We start from the raw sequence: 20989 nt of genomic DNA, 5'->3' as shown, positions 1-20989 counted from the left end.
TGATTCACTTATGCTTCATAAAGTTGCTCATGCTATCACACTGGTGTAGAGTGACTAATCACTTTTCACTGTTGAACTGAATTATAATTTTTTACAGCAAGATCAAATTCCACTTCTATCATCAAATCTTTTTCTAAATAATATAGACATTAATACTTAAAACCCTATAATCCTCTTTGTAATTATCATATTCAATACATTTTATATTATAAAATCTGCAAATTGCTTTCTGTTTTATATACAAATTTTTAAATTCCATCTCCCTTAAAACTATATTTTTTAAAAAATGTGCTCAAAATGGGTAGTTAAGAATTTATGGAATATTTTATTTATGCTACAGATAAAGTTAAGATCTCCAAAATGTCCATTGGTGATGCTATTAATGTTCAAGTGACAAGTGATAAATATTATATAGCTTAAATAAATTAACAGAAATATAAAGCTAATTATGGATCAACACACTGCTATGAACCTTACAATGTTCATTCACTTTCTTAAAACTTTTTAGTGACATGTGTACCTTAGCCTAACTGAACTGTTGCCACACTTAAATTCAGTAATATACAAACACTAAGATAGAAAATAACATAATATAGGATTGTCCTGAGACAAATATTAAAATGCAAAAGAAACTGCTATAACAACCTCTGCAGTCTTTACTTTTAGGTTTGTCAAACTGTTAATGAGATAAGCTTATATAAAAAGATAGTTTATAAAAAGAATTGGTGGTATAGTACTTTACACTATAAGATCTATAAGATGAGTTCCTCTATATAAAAACTGCAATGATTAAAATTAACTTAATAAAAAATTCTAACTCTGGGTAGTTTCTTTTTAAAAGAGATTCTTATCCTATGAAAGTTGCCAACTCCTAATTTAACTGTCAGATCCCGAACTCCATGTGATAATTATCAATTAGAAGCATTTTTAACCATAGTTCTATTTTCTCTCAGAAAAAGATTATATTATTCTTATTGGTTTCTTCAGAAATCTAAGGAGGTTTCTTTTCATAAACTTTCATCTAGAAAAACTGGAGATACCTCTGTCATAAGAGGGCTAGCTATAAACAGGTTTGTCTTCAGCTGAATGCAGGGGATAAAATCTGTTCCTATTCCAGATATGATTATCAATGACGAAAACATATCTTAAGAAATGAGAGGATCAGAAACCAAACAAGCTCAATCCTGGAAAACTTTGTCAGCAAGCCAGCACAATCAGTAAGCAGAGCAAAGAAACTACCCAGGGAGAAAGGTAACTGATAAAGAATAGAATGTCTGCTTTGAACAGATAGAACCTACAATAACCTAGAATCTACAGGCAGCAAAGCAATGAAAGCTTCCGAAAGATATTTGGCTTGATCTCTCTAGCTTTAGAAAGGAGTAAAACTTTTTTTAAACAATCAACATTGATTTAAAAAGGACTTCTGTTTCCAGACAAGATAGATACACTTCTATTAGTCCTGATACTTAGAGATAAAAATATTGTAACTACAGAAAACAAACAAGAAGATTCTGAAAGGTGGAAAAAGAATGCAGACAAACTATGTACCTTGGGAGCTAGGGAGTAAAACTGTGGTGATTTCTATGGGTTTTCTTTTAACCTTATAACAATCTGGAGAAGTCTATAACACTGAATTGCCAACACATACCCAAAATCTCCAAGTAAAGTTTACTTACTCCTGCCAAAGGACCCAAAAAGAAGCAGTCTGGCAAGATAGAAAACTTTTAGAAAACAACCATATTCTCCAATCAAATATCATAGGAAAAATTGTATCTCCTCATGCACCTTCGTAAGCAAAGACAACATGGGTTTACTTCCAAACTCACCCAGTTTAAAAAGGTGCCTCCCCAGTCCTCCAAATCAGACTGCTGTCAAAGAAAGCAGAACATAGCTCTGAAATTGTCATCCCTGACATATAGTAATGAGGTCCTCATTTTACAGTGTCAGTAGAGGGCATTTGGGCAGCTTTGATGAGAGCCATCCTTCAATTTCCCAGCTAGGTTTCAAAGACTGAGAGGGAAGTCTGAACTTCCACATCTAAACAGCAGATATGAGATGGCCCAAACCCCTGGCATATCAATAAAAATTATATGGAGAACCAGGATATACACTTACCCTACTAGTGCAATATCAGAGGATTACTGATAAAAAGAAAAAATTAATAACATCTCATAACACCCAAAATATTCAGAATGTAATGGAACCAGGAAAGTCTCAAATAGAATGAACAATGAACAGACGCCAACTCCAAGATAATATAGATACTGGTATTATGTGATGGGGACTTTAAAACTGACATAATACAATTGCTTTAATGAGCAATTTAGAAACATACCTGAAACTATTTATATATTTATTTTTATATAAATAGTGGGAAAGATAAAAAAAGTTCATATAAAAAACAAAGCTGAGAGTGACATGGCAAAATGGTGGATTATGATTTTCCAATGCTTATCCCTTTAAGAAATATAAGTGTGAACAACTCTCTAGGAGATAAGGAAACAAAAGTAAGAGATCACAGCACATATGCATAGTATAGAAATAAGAAGACACATTGAAGAGAGTATGAAGGAGCATTTTTACATTATCATGTCACCTCTTTCTAGCCCCAGGCTGACAGCAGAGAAACTCTCTAAGCGGTGAAGGAGAGGGAAGTGAACCTAAGAGTTCTCTCACATCTTCTGAGAGTACTCAAGCAGCTTGTCATATTTGTTGCATTGAAGAGATTTTATTCATGTGTCATGCAGTACATTCACCCTCTCCTAAGTTAGATTACCCAAAGACTGTTGCTAAGGTCAAAGACAGAAACTACTCTGTTAGTGGCTGGGGTTGTGGCTCAGCCATAGAGCACTCGTCTCGTACACTTGGGACCCTGTGTTTCATCCTGGCACCACATTAAAAAAATAAATGAGTGAAATAAAAGTATTGTGTCCAACTACAACTATAAAGTAAATATTTAAAAAAGAAAAGAAACTACTCTGTTAATACCATTACAAGTGTCCCCTCAACCTAGATTTTCCTTAATGCCACTGCTGATGTCTAAAAAAGGCACCATAGATGCCTCGCTGCATTTTGCTCCAGGGTGTTTATGGATATGCTGGATCCAATAAATTATATGAATAGAGTGTAATTCCACTGATCAACACAAAACTGTAAGTACTAACACTGTGAACATTTCTTATATAGTTTATAAATTATTTACTTAATTTCAAATGCACGTACTTATTTACTATTATATATTATGAGTCTGAGATTCTGCATATTATTTACCTTCATTGTGAATGGACTCCCTAAATAGTTTGTCTAGAAAAGCAATAAAGGAGACAAAATACAAAAAAAAAAAAGAAAGAAAGAAAAAGAAAAGAAAAGAAAGAAAGAAAGAAAGAAAGAAAGAAAGAAAAGACAAAAACTTCCTAAAAGATAAGTGCTACTTTTTTTGGGGGGGGGATACTGTCTGCATGCCACAGCCATGGTTCTTTGCTCTGGTGGTGACATTTGGTTGATACAGAAACAGAGAAAGCTTCATCAAGTCCCTTCCAAGGAACAAGAGCCAGCAGACAGTGCTCCCTGCTCAGAAGTCTTGAGATCTAGTCATACCAGGACATTCCAGGACCCTGGGCAACCAACACAGCCTGACAGAGTCCCTTCCTCAGATGTTCCACTACCAGCTCTATCAGACCATGACACAAAGAGCCTTGATGCCAAGTGCAAGTTGGGAGCACCCTCCCTCAGATCTGAGTCGTCACTTTTGGAGGACCTTTTCCCAAGCCCCTATGGTACCACCACTACCTCAGCATCCTTTTCTAAGAGGTCCAGCTATCAGTTGCACCTTTCCTTTGTTCCCAAATGACCAGCACCACCTATCCTCATCTCAGCTCCAGATCTCTGAGGCCCATTATAAAAGCATCTAGGTTACCATAACCCCAACCTCTTCCCCTTTCTTGGAGAAGTAGCTCCTTTTGAGAAATCCCACCTCCTGTACCTCAGTGTTCTCTTCTAATCATTTCAGTCCTCTAATACCTTTTCAAAAACTTCCTATTGTAATGTCTCTTGGTGGGTTTCTCTGTTCTGGACTGGATCTTGACAGATACAGCATCAGGTACCAGGACTGATTCTGAGAGACAGAGGGAGAGAGAGACAGGCAAATAAGCATCTGGGATTGGTGTGCACATGTGCTTGGCCTGAGACACACTGGTGAACTCCCGCCCAATGGGGAATGAGCATGAAGTAGCATCACAATTACATGAGTTACCACTCACTGTTGATTGTGATGAAGTGCCCCAGTGTTGCAAGTGTGCAGGGGGACCAAGTGACAACTGGGATGATGTCCATAAGTGCCCCAAGGATTGGGGTTGGGGCAGCAGGATTTAACTCTACTGATGATGATGGTCCAAGACCCCACTTTCTCAGATCACACAGCTTATAATGATGGACCTGAAAGAATCTCTGCTTTGTTTTACCATAGCACCAACCTCACTGAAGATCAAAATATTGTGGGCAGTGCGGAATCACAATGAGAGTTAAGCACATTCATTTCCTGACACTCTAGTGGGATGTGTTAGGTCACTAACAGAAAAGGAAAAAATGTGGGGATTTGAAATGAGGAGTTCCAGCGGGACCTGGGTGGTTCTGAGCCTCCTTTGCCAGTGAAAGAGCCTAGGGCTCTTCTGTCTGAGGAATTGAGCTTGAGACCCTGTAATGTCCTCAGGTGAGAAACTTACTCTGCAAGAGGATTCCTAGACTCTTCAAGACATGCAACTAATGGCTCTACACATAGACTAAAATCCTATGTCAACATGTTCCTGTGGGTCGGGTCAAAGACTCAATTGGAAGGCAAAAGTTTCTATTACAAAATATTTGCAATGTTGTCATAGTTTATATTGGCAGAGACCCACAGGGATGTGCAGGATATAGATCCTAAGAATTTTGGATTGTGGAAGAGCAAAAAGCACAATGAAGCATGCCGAATATTTATTATGGGTGAACTTACCAGGTACCTGGATTTTTTATGCTAGCTCGGGCATTTGCAAGTAGATCAATAATTTTACTTGTTTGACTGAAAAGTACTGCAGTAAGGTTTAATACTCCAGGAGATCAGGATACCTAAATTTTGTTCACATAATGTACAGAAAGGGTACCTAAGACTTAGAGCAATAGGAACACTAGAACGGACTCATCATGTGTAACCTGCACAGATACATTCCTTAAAATTACTCAGGGGACACAGATGGGCTCCCTGAACCTAAAGAAGGTAATTTGCTCCCAGAGTAGTAGTGACAATATGTCAGTGCACTGCAGATACAAAGTAAGTGCATTTTTCATAATGAGCTGCAGGAATGATGTGTCAACCAGAGTATTCTGAGCCCTAAGGTTCCAAAGGAAAGACTAACAGTTCATAGTCACCTATCAATTAAAACATGGGCAGCCTACCAAAATACTACCTAGTTCAATAAAGGGAAACCACTAGACTGGTGGACAAAAAAAACTCCCCATCACGGCAGAGTCCTAACTTCTTGTTTTCCTAGATTAAGCCAATTCATAGATCCAAGGACTTTCAACTGAATAAGAGGCTGTGTCCCTCTAAGGAATGATGCTGTAACTCAGCTTCAAGTGTATTCAGTCATATGCTGCATAATGATGTTTTGCACAATGGGGAAACCACACAGTGTTCTCATAAGAGTACAATGACACTGAAAAATTTGAACCACACGCTCAACTTATACCCGAAGGAGATATCTCCCAAGAGAAAGAAAACTACTAGAGAAGAGTAAAACTCAAGACCATTCACAGTGAAGTGCTTAAAAGGAGCTTGTATGTCTCAAGAAGCTCCTTATGAAACATTTCAAAGCATGGCCCCCAACACCAAAAGACTTTTTGTTAATAGAAGGAATGCTCCTAGCACATTTCCTACTTAGAAGGAAGTCTAAGATGGAAAAAGGAGACAAACCAAGCAAACCACATGAACATAATTCAAAAGGAGTGAAACCTTCTCAGAAAGAGCCTCAAGCAGGTCCTAGAGGAGAGATTCCAGAAGAAGGCATAGTTATCACAGGGATAAGAGCTCCATGCCTGTAACTGCCCCTCAAGACTTTCCAGCGGGGCAGGGTGTGGTGGTGGAAGCTAGTGATAACAATGATGCTAACCCTTTGGACATCTGGGCTAATGGGTGTGTTTGGGCCTTAGTGTTCAACAACAACAACAACAACAAAACAACAAAAATTAAAAGTAAAAGGAGAGCTTAGAAAATTGAAACAGAAAAGTGCTTACAGAATAAAGATATAGAAGAAAAAATACTGGGTAGCTAGCAGTCGATGTGTTTGTGTTTGAAACTAAGTGTTCTCACTAGTCCAAAAGTTAAAAACATTTTAATTTATGTTACAATAACCCAAGGTTATTTTCATTATTGAAATTATAATTTACTGAAAGTAAATATGTTTAAATTAAAAATATTATTAATGAAAGAACAATATCTTTTATAAATGCAGCGTGTGGCCCAGGTGTGAGGGCTACAGCAGTGGGAAGCAATGTTGAGCTGGGGCATTTACTCCATGCACAACTACTGACAGACAGACTTCCAGTCTCACAAGTCCAATTCATGGTACAGCCCTGTAAAAGTTTACAATTTGTTCTCATTTACAGTGCATTTTTACTTATCTTTTCTATGTTTAAATGGAAAAATTCCTACCACTGTCTACGGTATTCAGAACAGGAACACAGGGTCCTTATAACACGGTCCTTGCTGTTTGAGAAGCTAAGGCAGGAGGACTTCAAGTTCAAGGCCATCTTTGGCAACTCGCCAAGACATGTCTCAGAATACAAAATTTATAAGGGGCTGAGGATGTAGTTAAGTGGTAGAGTGCCACTTGGCTCAATACTCACGATCACCAAAAAAAAGGGCGTGGGAATGATGTTGGAATTTAACTCAATGTAAAAGTGCCCTGGTTTCAATCCTCAGTACCAGGTAGTGTATGGGTGGGAGAACATGTAAATAATAGAAACATATTAAGAATAAAAAAGTGAAATATTAGCATGATAAATGAGGTATATGTTTATCATAAGAGTGACAATTCAGTTGGAATTTGTGTATACTCGGTAAATATTTTCAAAATATTTGAAACAAGCCAGGCACAATGGCCAAGGACTTGAATCGCTTGGGAAGATGCGGCATGTGGACAGCAAGTTCAAAGCCAGCCTCAGCAATTGAATGAGGCCCTAAGCAACTTAGCAGGACCGGATTTGAAAATAAAAAATAAAACGGGCTGGGGAGGTGGTCAGTGGTAATGTGCCTATGAGTTCAATCACCAGCTCCAAAAAGAAAAGAAACAAAAGGGGACATCAAAAATAAGAAACAGGAAAATTCAAAATGTAGTTGAAGATGTTAATAAAGCTTTCTCAGCCAAAAACAGAACATACAAAAAACACTTTTTGGAAAGAAATGTCAAGCACCTCTACTCAAAGTCATCTGCACACACATTCACCCTAAAATACTATGTTAAACAAATATAAAATAGGCATTGCTTTCATATTCACCTAGAGTACTGACAAAAATTAATTCTCAACTATTGCCATACTCAGTAAATGTTAAAGAGTAAAATTGAAGTTTGTTTCTTAATCACTGCAGAATTAAAAACTATAAAAAGGAACAAGAAAAAACACAGCCAGATCTTTCAAAATTAAAGAAATACCTAAATACTCCATGTTTAAAACAAAAAATCAAAATGCATAATGGATAATATTTGGACTGACTGCTACTGAATGAAATTATACGAAAAAAAACCTTGCATGATGTGGCAATGGCAATGAATACTTACATGGACATTTTGAGCTTTCAGGGTATGTATTTAAAAAGGTTTTAATTTCAAAATATTTTATCTGAGCTATAATCAACAAGTGAGAGGCACAATGGTCAAATAAAACTTTAAAAACAAATACATGAGTATGAAACTGTGACATTAAAAGCAAACATAAAATGGGAAAAATCAGTGTAGCCAAAGGCTGGTTTAATAGGAGATGACAGCCAGTGTCTAATTAAGGGGGTACTCTTCCTGCCCAAGATAATCTAAGCCAGCCTAAAACTTACAATCTCAAATAATTAGTAAATAACAAAGTACAAATACTCAGAAATATATTTACAGAAAGCAAAGCCTCTGATAGATCTAGTCCACATAGATTGTGGAACTAGACAAGGGAAAAATGGCTCTGGTGGTTTATTTAAGGGGATACATCAGAGGCAGGGTTAAGGTTTCAAGGGTGGAATCTTGCTTCAGGATGTCTTGAAGTCACCAGGTTGATTGACATCTTGGCAGGTCACCCATCTCAGGTGCTGTGTGGGATCTTTAGCAGAGCTTGAGGGGGAAGTTCACCTTCATCAGGTGCTCAATCCCTGTGGGCGGTGACACAGGAAGTTCCCAATGCCAAACTTATCCCCTCACAAGGCTACCATGCACACACAGCCCAAGGATAGCTTGTGACATCTCCCCTATTCTTAACTTATAAATGAGGACGAGGGGTTATAACTTTGAATCACTGGGTCCTTGATGTGAGGGCGTCATGGTCTACTATTATGATATGAAAAGAATTAGTAGAAAACACATCATTTCAATAATATACCATGTAGAATGTTCAACATGTTTTTAGGATGGGAGCCAATCAATTTACAAAGTATTTGACAAGCTAGAGGTGCAGGGCCCATGAGCTTAGTCCTGCTTTTTTAAGTATCCTGCCTGGGTGTTTTGATGTATCCCCACAAGTCTTAAGCAGTTATTATTGTTATGCTAACCTATGCATCAGATGATCACTAAGTTTTTCCCAATTTTATTGGGAAGCATGAAATCTGGCTGCAGTAATACAGGTATACTTATATTTAGCATGGCATTTAAGCCTTTTTAGAATTTGAGAGCAGAAAGCTTAGTATTGATATCTATAATAATGACTCTTAAAATATTTAATCTTATCCATACTTACTAATTGTATAGGACTTTAGAAATATTTTGAGCCAAGTTATTAAGAAAATGTGCTTAGATTACATTTTTTTACAATTTATAGGATACTATTATGTTTCCAATAATTAAATATAAGAGGATTAAATATAGGTTCACAGGCCACAGCAGGAACCCTCCTTGTGTTTCCTGCCTATAAAGTTAGATATGGGGCCATTTGTAAGACAGGGAAAATGAGGCAACAATTAAATGCCAGAGATCTTTTTTGATATCATCTTTCCTGAAGTTAGAATATTACGAATGAAACTTTCAGGGGAACTATCATTATGAGAGAATGAATTATGTCCCTAAATATAGTGATTATCGAGGCAGATATAAGCCTGAGAGAATACAGTAAGATACATAAGACTCAAATTATCATCAAATAAGAAATGACTGTTATAAATTCAAGTGTGAGTTATTAACCTTTCTAGAGTAACTTCAATCAGTTTGCCAGGCTTAATTTGGCTTTCATTATATGGCTATAAATAATACCCAAACACTAGGGAGTAATTTAAATCATATGGAATCAAAATGATAGTATATCTCATCTTAATTTGGTATTCTGAAAATAGTTTTAGATAACTCAATTATTTTTTAGCTTTTTAGATCTTTTACTAAATTAAGAATCTAAATTAAACATGGTTGTTTGCAAATTTCTTTTAAGAAGTAGAAGTGAAACACTTAATGAACTACTTCCATGTTAAGTCCTCCTGGCTTTGGACTTTCTGTAGCAAGTGGCATCTTGCTATAACTGTCTTTTATCAAGTTTTTGAAAATCAATCCAAAACATATCAATCACCTCCAGAGATTTTATGTTGCACTGGCAAAGCATTTATATACTTCATTCATTCAGTAAAAATGCCAAATTCTATTGTAGAATGATTAGGGCAGTAAAATATTGGTAGATATTTTGTGGAAATAATTGGCTTGCTATGGGAAAAATCTATTTCAATAATCATTCTATTTTAATAACTGTCCAGATATATAAGCACAATCTTAAGTTCTAAGGACCAGCATTATTGGTGGGTCTAGTTTCTTCCCATGTTGTCTTTCCTCAAAAGTTACTTTTGAATAACTGGTATGTTCACTAAGGGACCAACATGTAGTTAGGCTGCTACTGTAGCTAATATGTTTAAATCTAGTCACATGAATGGATGTAATATGAGTATCTGTAAGACCATGCATCATATGAGTATTATTAATAAATACTGGGATGAATTCTCCAGCCCACATTACAAGGTACATTAAAGTGGACTAGTGGAATGAGTTCATAGAAATCTCTCCATAGATTTTACTTACCTGATATTGCTCATAAGGACTACATAGCTATAACCACTGTGGTTGGAAATGTACCTTCCGGTGTCAGGTTTTTCAGTCCTTTCCGTGATGACAGGTTTAGATTTTTATCCTTTGAAATCTGATTCATTCAATTGTACCATAGGTTGCTTAGCAGCAGTAAGAGTTTCAGTATCATAATTTTTAAAAAAATTTTAAATATTTTTGTGATATTTAGTAGGGACTTTTAGGGTCCTGTTTTCCCACTTTTTATTTTTTAAAATTGAATAAAAAGTTTTATATATATATATATATATATATATATATATATATATATATATATATATGTCAGAGTATCATTAGCTTAAACTATACACAATGGTCTAGTGTAGTACAAATATTTCAATAATAAGAAGAGATTTACTACCTTTAGTTGGCCAGGAAACTTGGAAAGAGTTACTTATTAGGCTCGAGCAGGCCAATATTATTGAGTTGGAAAAGGATTATAGTAAATAAAAGCCTAATTGTTATCAAATGTATAATTTGATTTTGACTTTAGTAATAGGCTGAGCAACAAAATTATAAAAGGGAGTTTGATTAGATGTTGAATGTCAGCTTTATAACTTGTTTTTTTCTATAGGTAATACCTTGTTGTCTTAAATTAACTTGATATATTCGAATTGATACTTGTGTAAGACATTAACAACCAATAGCTGTAAGGTTTGTAGGGGAAAATGCAATAAAATTAACAAGAGTAAAACTATGTGTAATTATCATAATCGCTATGACTTAAGGAATATAATTTTGTATAACTGATCTCCATATATTATATGGTATTTTTTGTTTAAGAATACAGGGAGTTGTATAATAAAAATTTACATTTTGATTCTAACTTTAAATGAATTTGGATGATTATCTTATCTTTGAATGAGGTGAGAGGCAGAGTTTTAACTTAGGAGAGATAGCCATAACAACAGACAGGGAAGATGTAAAGAGACACCCTTTTAGAATAAGAAATATATTTATTTAGTGAGGATAGGAAAAAAAATATTTTTAACATTTTTTTAGTTGCTGATGGACCTTTATTTTTTATTTATTGATATGTGGTGCTGAGAATCGAACTCAGTGCCTCACACATGCTAGGCAAGTGCTCTACCACTCATCCACTATCCTAGCCCAGGAAAAATATTTTTTATTAATTACTAATAATGAAAAATGAAATAGAAGAATGAATAGCCTTTTACTTACCAATTTAGGAAAAATTGTTATCATCATTAAATCTAATGTTGATCTAAGTATGGGGGATCGTTACTTTAAATTTGATGGGAAAAGCAAGTCAGTAGTATATTTTAGGACAATGATTTAATGAATTATTTATGAAAATTAGAACTTTATATGGCATTGACCCAGCAATGACATAAGAGGTTTGTGTCAAAACAATCTTTATGTATAAAGATGTAAGCTGTATGAATATCTTTAATTACTGTGTATTAAGTAGTAAGATCAACTCAAATATTTAATATAAGGTTTTGGATAAAGAAACTGTATGATAGAAATCTGGCATTAAACCTAACATTTTAAAACAGTATCAACAATGAACAATTTAAAAAAGATTTTACAAGTTTTGAAAATATCAACATGATACTATTTTTATATAAAATATGTATTTCTAAATGTATAGGAAACAGTTTAGGTATAACTATGGACGGTAAAATCCTATAAGATTTTTATGTATACCTCTTAATTTTTAAAACAATGGGTCTCGTGTCAAAAGATAAGTCAGGTGTCTTAACCTTGAAATTAATTTTAGTTTCTCATTTGAATATAAGTCTGTAACCTTTGGTATGGAATTCCTTGGGTTAACATAACCTAGTTGATCCATTTTTGCATCTAGAATATGACATGGACAAATTAAGAGAACATTTAATCCCTTCTAGAGAGAAACTCTTAATACATTGTTATACCTTATTATGTTACCTTTTAAATAAGTTAGTGTCTCTCAATTGTCTTTTAAATATATAGTTAAGTTTACTTCTTATTGTAGACAGTAACATATCAGTCTTATATAATTATAGAAGAATAAATCATGATTAGATATTTTATTGTTTATATTAGTATGAGTCAGAAACTAGTTTATAGAGCATTAGTTTAGCAAAATGTTCTTTTAAACCTTAGGTTTTAAGGGTTTACATATTTAGGAAACAGATTATATATATAATATATATATTATATATATATATATATGAATTAGCAATAATTATCATAATCACTGATGTTTTAATATGAGTTAAAGTTAGCTTTCAAAGTAAAGATTGAAAATTGGAACTTGAGGTGGTATTTGAAAATAATTATTGGGCTGGGGTTGGGGCTCAGCGGTAGAGCTCTCACGTCGTAGCACGTGTCAGGCCCTGGGTTCCATCCTCAGCACCACATAAAAATAAAATAAAGATATTGGGTCCATCTACAACTAAAAAATAAATATTTTCTAAAAAATATTATTATTGTTTAAGTAAAAATACATTCTTATATCTTACAATGTTATTGTTTAAGTATAAATATATGCATCTTAATTTATTAAAAATTAGTTTATTTTTTAAACAAGAAAATTACCAGGCATAAGTAATTATTCTATTGGAAAGAGGTGGATTAATGTTTTATGCAGTTATTGTCATCTCAATGTATAGGTTAAAGTTTTGGTTTACATTAACACATTAATATTTGTTCTTAAGGAGAAGCCTCAAAATTTTTAAATTGACTGTTCTATATACTTATAACCAAGTTAGTCATACATAAACCTGTTTTCTATTTACTCAGACTTGAAGGTATCCGCCAAGTTGCCCTAGCTGCCCTGGCCGCACTGTCAGATCTGCCCTTCTGTGTCTTCCATGCCACCTGAAATTCTGCCTGCAGCTCTGGGGTCCCCACTGTGTACACTGTCCTGCCCTGAGTGCCTCTCATTGATATGAGTACAGAAAATATTATAGGACTGTGATTGTGGATTATATTAATGAGTGTGTGTGTTAGATAAAGACGGTAAGCATATGTACACATGTAAACTGCAAAACTTATATTAGCTGCAGAACATAGATAGACGTACGATAGTGATGTTAAGAGTCTACACCCCGGGGCTGGGGATGTGGCTCAAGTGGTAGCGCGCTCGCCTGGCATGCGTGTGGCCTAGGTTCGATCCTCAGCACCACATACAAACGAAGATGTAGTGCCCGCCAAAAACTAAAAAATAAATATTGAAAAATTCTCTCTCACTCCTTCTCTCTCTGACTCTCACTCTCTCTTAAAAAAAAAAAAAAAAAAAGAGTCTACACCCCGGCATAGACCCCAGAGGTCACCCAGTTATCAGCTGCAAGCACAACTGAACTAGGACTTGAAATCCCAGCCTTCTGGGGCCCGGCAGGACTAAGAGGACCCAGACAGACTTTGTCACTGTTGTCCCCCTGCACCAGACTCCTCCTGCAGGGATCGCCAGGATTGAGTTCCAGCAACCCAGATTTAAGACATGTCACAGGTGAGCCTCTGGGATCCTTTGTTGTAGACTTAGGACTCAGAATTAGGACGCGTGCCTGAAATGTGATGACCATTAATGAAACAGATTTGGCTGAATCTAACTGTGCCTCAGACTGAGTCTGTAGAAACCACTCATGACACCCATGTTCGCCCATGGGAAGTTACAATGCCAGTGCCTTTTGTGGAATTTTGTCAGTCTGGGAATTATCTGAGCTATGACTCTGTGCCATTCACCTTGGGTCACGTGAGACACCAATGCTGCTTTGCCTTTCCTTATTATGCCTGGCTCCCATGGCTGAGGGTGAGTGCCAACATCTCAGCTATCCCCAGAGCCCTCCTGGTTGGGCCCTGGGTCTCTGCAAGCAGTTGGTGCTATTAGGCATTTAGCTCCTCCAGCAACACTCTGCTGCCATTTCCCCCAGGGTTCCCCTAGTTGTCAGCATCTCAAGCCCTTAGCTTGCCTGCCTGCGCTTCCCTGCTTTGGATCCCTCTGTGGCAGCGTCCTGGGGCTTTTTCCTATTGCTTCTCCCTGCCTTTTGCTGATTACTGGCAGGCAGAGGTGGCATTGTCGCTGCTTTGGGTTACTGTCTCAGCCCAGATAGAAGGCAGAAGTTGTGGGTGGGGAGGGGCAGCTCTGATTAAATTGCTTAAACATTCCCGAAAGTAGATAAATGGTCTTTTTTCCCTTAACTTATTTTAATGAGGTTTTTAAGTGGATAGTCTTCTTTTCTGGAAGAGTTTTGCTTCGGTTTTATATCAAGATATCAAACTTTCCTGCCTCCCAATTCTCTCTAGATTGGGATGCACCCTCTATTTCTTTGAGGTGGGTGTGGCGTGCTTTAATTTTTATCTTCTGAATCTGGGGGTTTCAAGCCCCATTTAATCAAGTGTCTATTTACTTTAACTTCATCCACATGGTCAGGTCCACATTGAGCACCATAATAACAGGGGAGTGGGGGGAGGGGAAAACGGGCAGTGTCTAATTCAGGATTTTTTCTTCCAGCCCAGGGTAATCCAAGCCACCCTAAAACTTACAATCTTAAACAATTAGTAAATAACAACGGACAAACACTCAGAAATACATTTACAGGCCACATCAATGATCATAGCGGCACAATTCACAATAGCTAGACTGTGGAACAAGCCTAGATGCCCTTCAATAGATGAATGGATAAAAAAATGTGGCATCTATACACAATGGAGTACTACATAGCACTAAAAATGATAAAATCATAGAATTTGCAGGGAAATGGATGGCATTAGAGCAGATTATGCTAAGCGAAGCTAGCCAATTCTTAAAAAACAAATGCCAAATGTCTTCTTTGATATAAAGAGAGCAACTAAGAACAGAACAGGGAGGAAGAGCATGAGGAAAAGATTAACATTAAAAAAAGACGATTGGGGGAAGAGAGAGGGAGAGAGAAGGGAAAACATATGGACATGGTAGGAGACCCTCAATGTTACACAAAATACATAGAAGAGGTTATGAGGGGAAAGGGGGGGAAACAAGGGAGAGAATTGAACAACAGCACAAGAGGTAGAGAGGGAAGATGGGAGGGGAGGGGAGGGGGGATAGTAGGGGGATAGGAAAGGTAGCAGAATACAACAGTCACTAATATGGCATTATGTAAAAATGTGAATGTGTAACCGATGTGATTCTGCAATTTGTATTTGGGGTAAAAATGGGAGTTCATAACCCAATTGAGTCAAATGTATGAAAGATGATTTATCATGAGCTTTGTAATGTTTTGAACAACCAATAAAAAAAAAAGAATCAGAAGGAAACTAATAACTCCGTGAAAAAAAAAAAGAAATACATTTACAGAAAGCAAAGCCCCTGATAAATCTAGTCCACAGAGAACAACAATGAAGGAAGAAGTCCAGAACAACTAATACTTTTCATACCAGAACACAGAGATGAAGAACCCTGCCACTGTGGCCCACAGAGTAAAACATCTGACAGACAACATTTGCTACACTATCTTTACCCACATTGGCTAAAGCTTCTTTAAGGCCTGAACACAACTTTATGTCTTTGTGTGCAAACACTGGCTTCATCTCCATCTAACCTGGCCTCTCCAAATCTGCATCTCTAATAAACATCTTGCATTCTGAATTCCAATTCAGTGCCTGTGTCTGCAGCACTTGAGCTACCATAATGAAAACTTCAGAAAGCACCAAATATGCCCAGGGTCAGGAGATCACAGCAAAAAATTTGGGTTTATTAGAGTAGAGGTGATTAAAGGGAGACCCCCTGCAGAACAGGCACACACATCTTGAAGAGGTACATGAACAGCTGATACTGGAGCTTCAGGAATTCAGAGGAAACCACTCAGCTAACCCCAGAGCTGCAACACAGATCACTGAGAGGCCAGTGGTTAACTGCTGCTTGTACACCTTGAAAATATGAGGGTGGTTCTGCTAGTGACAACCAAACTGGACTCCAAAGCCCAACAGCTAGTAAGAATGAACCCAATCAAACTAATGCTGATTGCAATATTAAGTACATAGGAAAGAAAGGAATGAAAATCCTCTTCTCCTCTCATCCATCTCTCCAGGCCTACTTTAATTGCTCTTTTGGCCACAACTAAATGGGCCAACAGAAATGGCCTTTGTAGAGGTACACCCTGCAAATTACATAGAAGAATAAAAAATCAAGAGGCTTGAAATACTAACCAACACCTTAAAAATGTCTTTGCTCCAGAAACATAAAATATTAACTTCTGACTGGGCGTGGTGTTCCATGCCTGTAATCCTAGTGGCTTGGGAGGTGGAGACAGGCGGTTTGCCAGTTCAAAGCCAGCTTCAGCAACTTAGTGAGGCCCTAAGCAACTTGGTGAGACCCTGTCTCAAAATAAAAAATAAAATGGGCTGTAGATGTGGCTCAGTGCTGAGACCTGGGTTCAATCCCTGGTATCCCCACACCTGTATGTGTGTGTGGGGGGGGAAACAAAGGACAATTTTTGGGGAAAATGAACCTTTAATGTTTAAAACACAAAAGAATAAGTAAGAACATGGTGGGAATCCTTTGCTGTAATACTTACAGCTTATGATTCTCCAATGACAGACCTTTGAATTCCTGTTGAGAAAGACATGTCCTGTTTTTCTCCACTGTTAAAATTTTTAGATCATTTTAATTAGGTATGACTTCTTCCTTTTGCTCACATTCCTTCCACTTTCTTCTCCTCGGGTTTTGCTTGACCAATAGTTTTCTGTTTCTTTTTCATTGCAAAATATTTCAAAGAGACTAAACATAAAATAAAAAGAAGAAAGATAAGGATCCATAATAACCATGATTTTTTCTTTTTCAAAGCACTTCCTGTAACGTAACCAGTTGTTCCTTCAGGAGCATTTCCAGTGTTATTTCCAGTCGTTCCTCTAGGCCCATTTCTAGTGGTACTTTTAGTCCTTTCAGTTGTTTGTCCAATATCAGGCGTATATTCCATGGTGCTTTCAGGCGTGGCTCTGGGTGTATATTCCATGGTGCTTCCAGTCCTTGTTCCAGGCACATTTCCGGTAGCACTTCCAGTTTCCGGCCCAGGCACATTTTTGGTGGTAGTTACAGTTGCATGTCCAGGCACATTTTTGGTGGTAGTTACAGTTGCATGTCCAGGCACACTTTTGGTGGTAGTTACAGTTGCATGTCCAGGCACATTTTTGGTGGTAGTTACAGTTGCATGTCCAGGCACATTTTTGGTGGTAGTTCCAGTTGCATGTCCAGGCACATTTGCAGTGGTAGTTCTAGTCACATTGAACTCTGGAACGGGTTTCCCAGGAGGTGGACCACTATCTTCACTACCTCCATAGCCTTTGTTACTACAGTTGGGAGGTGACCATTCATGGTTGCAGTGACAGTGATGTTTGTTATTACAGACCCCCCTCATGTTGCAGGTCTCAGGCTGACAGATTTCGGTCGGCTGAATGATACTGGCACACTTCTTACTGATGCAGATCTTTCCTGGAGCACATGAGGTGCCTTCTTTTACTTGACCAATATCAGGTATGGACATCCCTAAATGATAATCAGTGCCCCAGCAAGTGTTTTGATTGAAGTGAAACTGATGCACTGTAGAATGTGCTTGGAGAGTGGGAATTTTATTCACGTTTTCACACTGAATCCTTCCACACATGATATCAGGCTGCGAACATTTGTTATATTTTGTGCCTGCAATACTACAGTGCCCAAAACGATTTCCTTGGGTGTTGATTTTATTGTAGCAACTCTGAGATGCACTCCTTGCATCTTTGCCAAAAATCTCTTTACACTGTATATCATGGGTATTACATGTCTTTTTATAGCAGTAGGCACTGTCACTACAAGGGCTTCCATCCTGCACATATACATCATCTGGGCATTGATGGGATGTCCCATTGCACCACTCGGGAAGATCACATTCATTGACCTGGTTTCTACATAAAGTCCCTGATGGCATTAATCTACATTCTTTGCAACAAAGTCCAGTAGCGCAAGAAGCTCCAGAACGCAAAGTGCAGTTAGACAGACAACAGGGATCATTTGCACATTGATCATTAGTTCCACAGTCACACTCCTCTCCTTCTTCAATTACTAGATTCCCACAATACTTCAACCTAAAGATATTCCTTGCATTTGGAGGAGTATAGATACATGTTTTCAGAGTATTGTCCCAAAAATCGGCATAACTGCAATTGCTAAATTTAGTTGATGACTTTTTATAGGGATGCATTATGCACGAAGCTAAGCCACATGTACACCCTTGAGTGTCATGCACCATACCCAAATTATGGCCAAGCTCATGGGTCACAATCATTGCAAAAATGTATAAGTTGTTGTCTGCAAAAACAAGAGCTCCAGAGTTAAAAGGACTACGGCATATTCCTTTAACATATGCGGAACCTTGTTTAAAGCCAACTAATTCTTTTATTACAAGATGTGCAACATCATGAGGCAGACGTCTATCAAGATTTTTTTTCTTCCAAGTTGAAAACGACTTCGCAACCACATCTAGGTCAACACTGGTATTAACTAGGTTTTCTTCAGTCCAGACTTCCATACCAGTCAAAATTACATCAACTTCCAAAGCATTATATATGGAATCCACCCTGTTGAGAGCATTAATGATGTCTAACTGCACTTTGGTCACATTGCTTTCGGAGAAAACATATCTAACATTGTCCACAACCACTACTAGCTCAATATACCGGGCGTGAGTCCACCAGCCCACATAAGAACTTTGTTTCAGAGTGAAATTATGTGACATTTGCATTTCCAACTGACGTGCTATTTTCTCTTCTGTTAATGCACATCTCAGGGGTGGGAACTGTGTCTCCTCAGAGTCTATCTTATATACCAAGTGTTCAAATGTAGCAGAAAGCTTAATTGGCTTAATTTCATAAGCAAGTTCATTTATCTGTAGCATTCCTTGAAAGCCCCCGGAACAGGTGCTGAGGGCAACCAGGGACTCAGGGACCCCCTCCACAAAACCATGATAGTAGCAGTCATCCTGGACAAAGGGCTGATCCTGATGGAGGACATGCTGCTCTGTGTAAGTGAACACTGGGAGGTGTGGAGAAACTAACAGCTTCTTGGCCTTCATGTGGACAACATGTCTTTGTCCTCCGAACCGCAGACTATAGGAGAGCCAACCCAGAGCCTCTGCACCTTTGTCCCTGCTGATAACCTTCAAGGGGATCACCACTTCTGGGGAGGTGAAATGCTGGGAGGGACTGGCCTGGGAAAGGCCAGGAATGGACAGAGATATCCCAAGCCAAAGCGGTAGAAAAGTGACCCTCATGTGCATCAGAGCCTCAACCACAGCCATTATGGATCTGTCATTAAGGAGCCACCTGTCCAGAGAAAAAGAACAAGGCAAGAGCATGAGGAACTGCTGGTCAGGCTCCTCCCTCTGAGCTGTTCAGAGTGCTGGGCTGATCTTTATGGATCTATATGCACCATCAGAGCTGCAGTACTGAAAGTGAAAAATAAAAAGGGCTGGAATGTTGTCAGTGGAACAGGAAAGATGGGAGACAAAAACAACAAGTGAGGCTAAAGTAATTCTTGAATTGGGACCAGATTTGAAGCAATAACATGCATGGGATTTGCATATTCTAATATAAATACACACACACATAGACACGTGTGTGTGTGTGCGTGTGTGTGTGTGTGTGTCTGTGTGTAGGCTCCCAGAGAAATAGGTAAGATTTGACATAGGTAGATAATTGTCAAACCTGGATATCAGATACATTAAGATTCATTACATACTAGGCAGATGGTTTCTGTTATTATACTGGGAAAGTAACCCAATACCTGCACATGCTAGGCCAATCCCCAGCACTATACACTCTTCTTTAAATATGTAAAATTATAATAATAAGTTTTCCAGTTTGAAAAGATATATCTTATGGAAATTCTGCTGCTACCCGAAAACCTACAGGCACTCCACACTGTCAGCAAACATGTGAATGACCCACACAAAATCCATCATTCATGGTTACTTTATTCATGCAGTTTGCTTTTACACTGTTCCTACCCAACCCACTCCAGACATCTTATGTAGTCCCAATGCTAAGTTTACACCAAAAAGACCCACTTAAAGGTCTCAGAAGTAGTGGTCGATCTCCTACAATTGACAATATTCAAAAATAAGAAGGGAAACGGATGAGGTAATGGAGTGGGGGAAGTTGTTTGGAGCACGGCACACAGCCCAGCTGTCTCCAACCATAGCTTGCAGACATAGCCTTCTCCCCAAACAGCCCACCAGCCTCATGTTCTAAATCCTCAGGGGCTCACTGTGGTATGTCAATATGAACTCAATTCTAGTTTTCCAATGGCTGGCTGTTGAGTTACCTGGATCAATTCTATTCAATGTCAATTTTCCAAAGGATGCTGCATGAAGAAGATTCAGCCTTGAGTTCATTAAAAAGGTCATAAGACCACAATGAGTGGACTTGAAAACCTCACTACTATTGGATAAACTTACTCTCAGGTAAAAGCTAATCTGGGTCATTTACTGACTTTCACCTAAATGCCAAATTAATAATCTGCCTTGTCTTTGAGATCAAAATTAAAACAAACTTAGAGCCACATTGTTATCACCTACTGTGGGCTTAAATGTCCTAAGTAAGGGTGTCACTGGGATCAGCAGCACAGAGCATGAGCAATACTCTTGGAACTGAAAGTCAACAAAACCATGCACCCATCTAGGTAGGATTCCAAAACTAATGAGTGGCTA

At 37.7% G+C, this 20989-nt stretch overlaps 1 protein-coding gene across 1 annotated transcript; it reads right to left on the bottom strand.

Moving 5' to 3' along the window:
• Nucleotides 1–4013: 4013 nt before the first annotated feature.
• Nucleotides 4014–19579, bottom strand: LOC143394573 (disintegrin and metalloproteinase domain-containing protein 20-like). Its single transcript, XM_076849277.1, has 2 exons — nucleotides 17179–19579; nucleotides 4014–4114 (listed from the first exon to the last, which is right to left on the bottom strand). The coding sequence occupies exons 1-2, from the start codon at nucleotides 19577–19579 to the stop codon at nucleotides 4014–4016; spliced, it is 2502 nt and encodes an 833-aa protein (XP_076705392.1).
• Nucleotides 19580–20989: the final 1410 nt, after the last annotated feature.

Source organism: Callospermophilus lateralis, chromosome 3 (assembly GCF_048772815.1).
Source record: "Callospermophilus lateralis isolate mCalLat2 chromosome 3, mCalLat2.hap1, whole genome shotgun sequence".
NCBI classification, from domain to species: Eukaryota; Metazoa; Chordata; class Mammalia; order Rodentia; family Sciuridae; genus Callospermophilus; species Callospermophilus lateralis.
The sequence above is the reverse complement of the archived record's forward strand: the minus strand, read 5'-3'. Positions and strand labels throughout refer to the sequence as shown.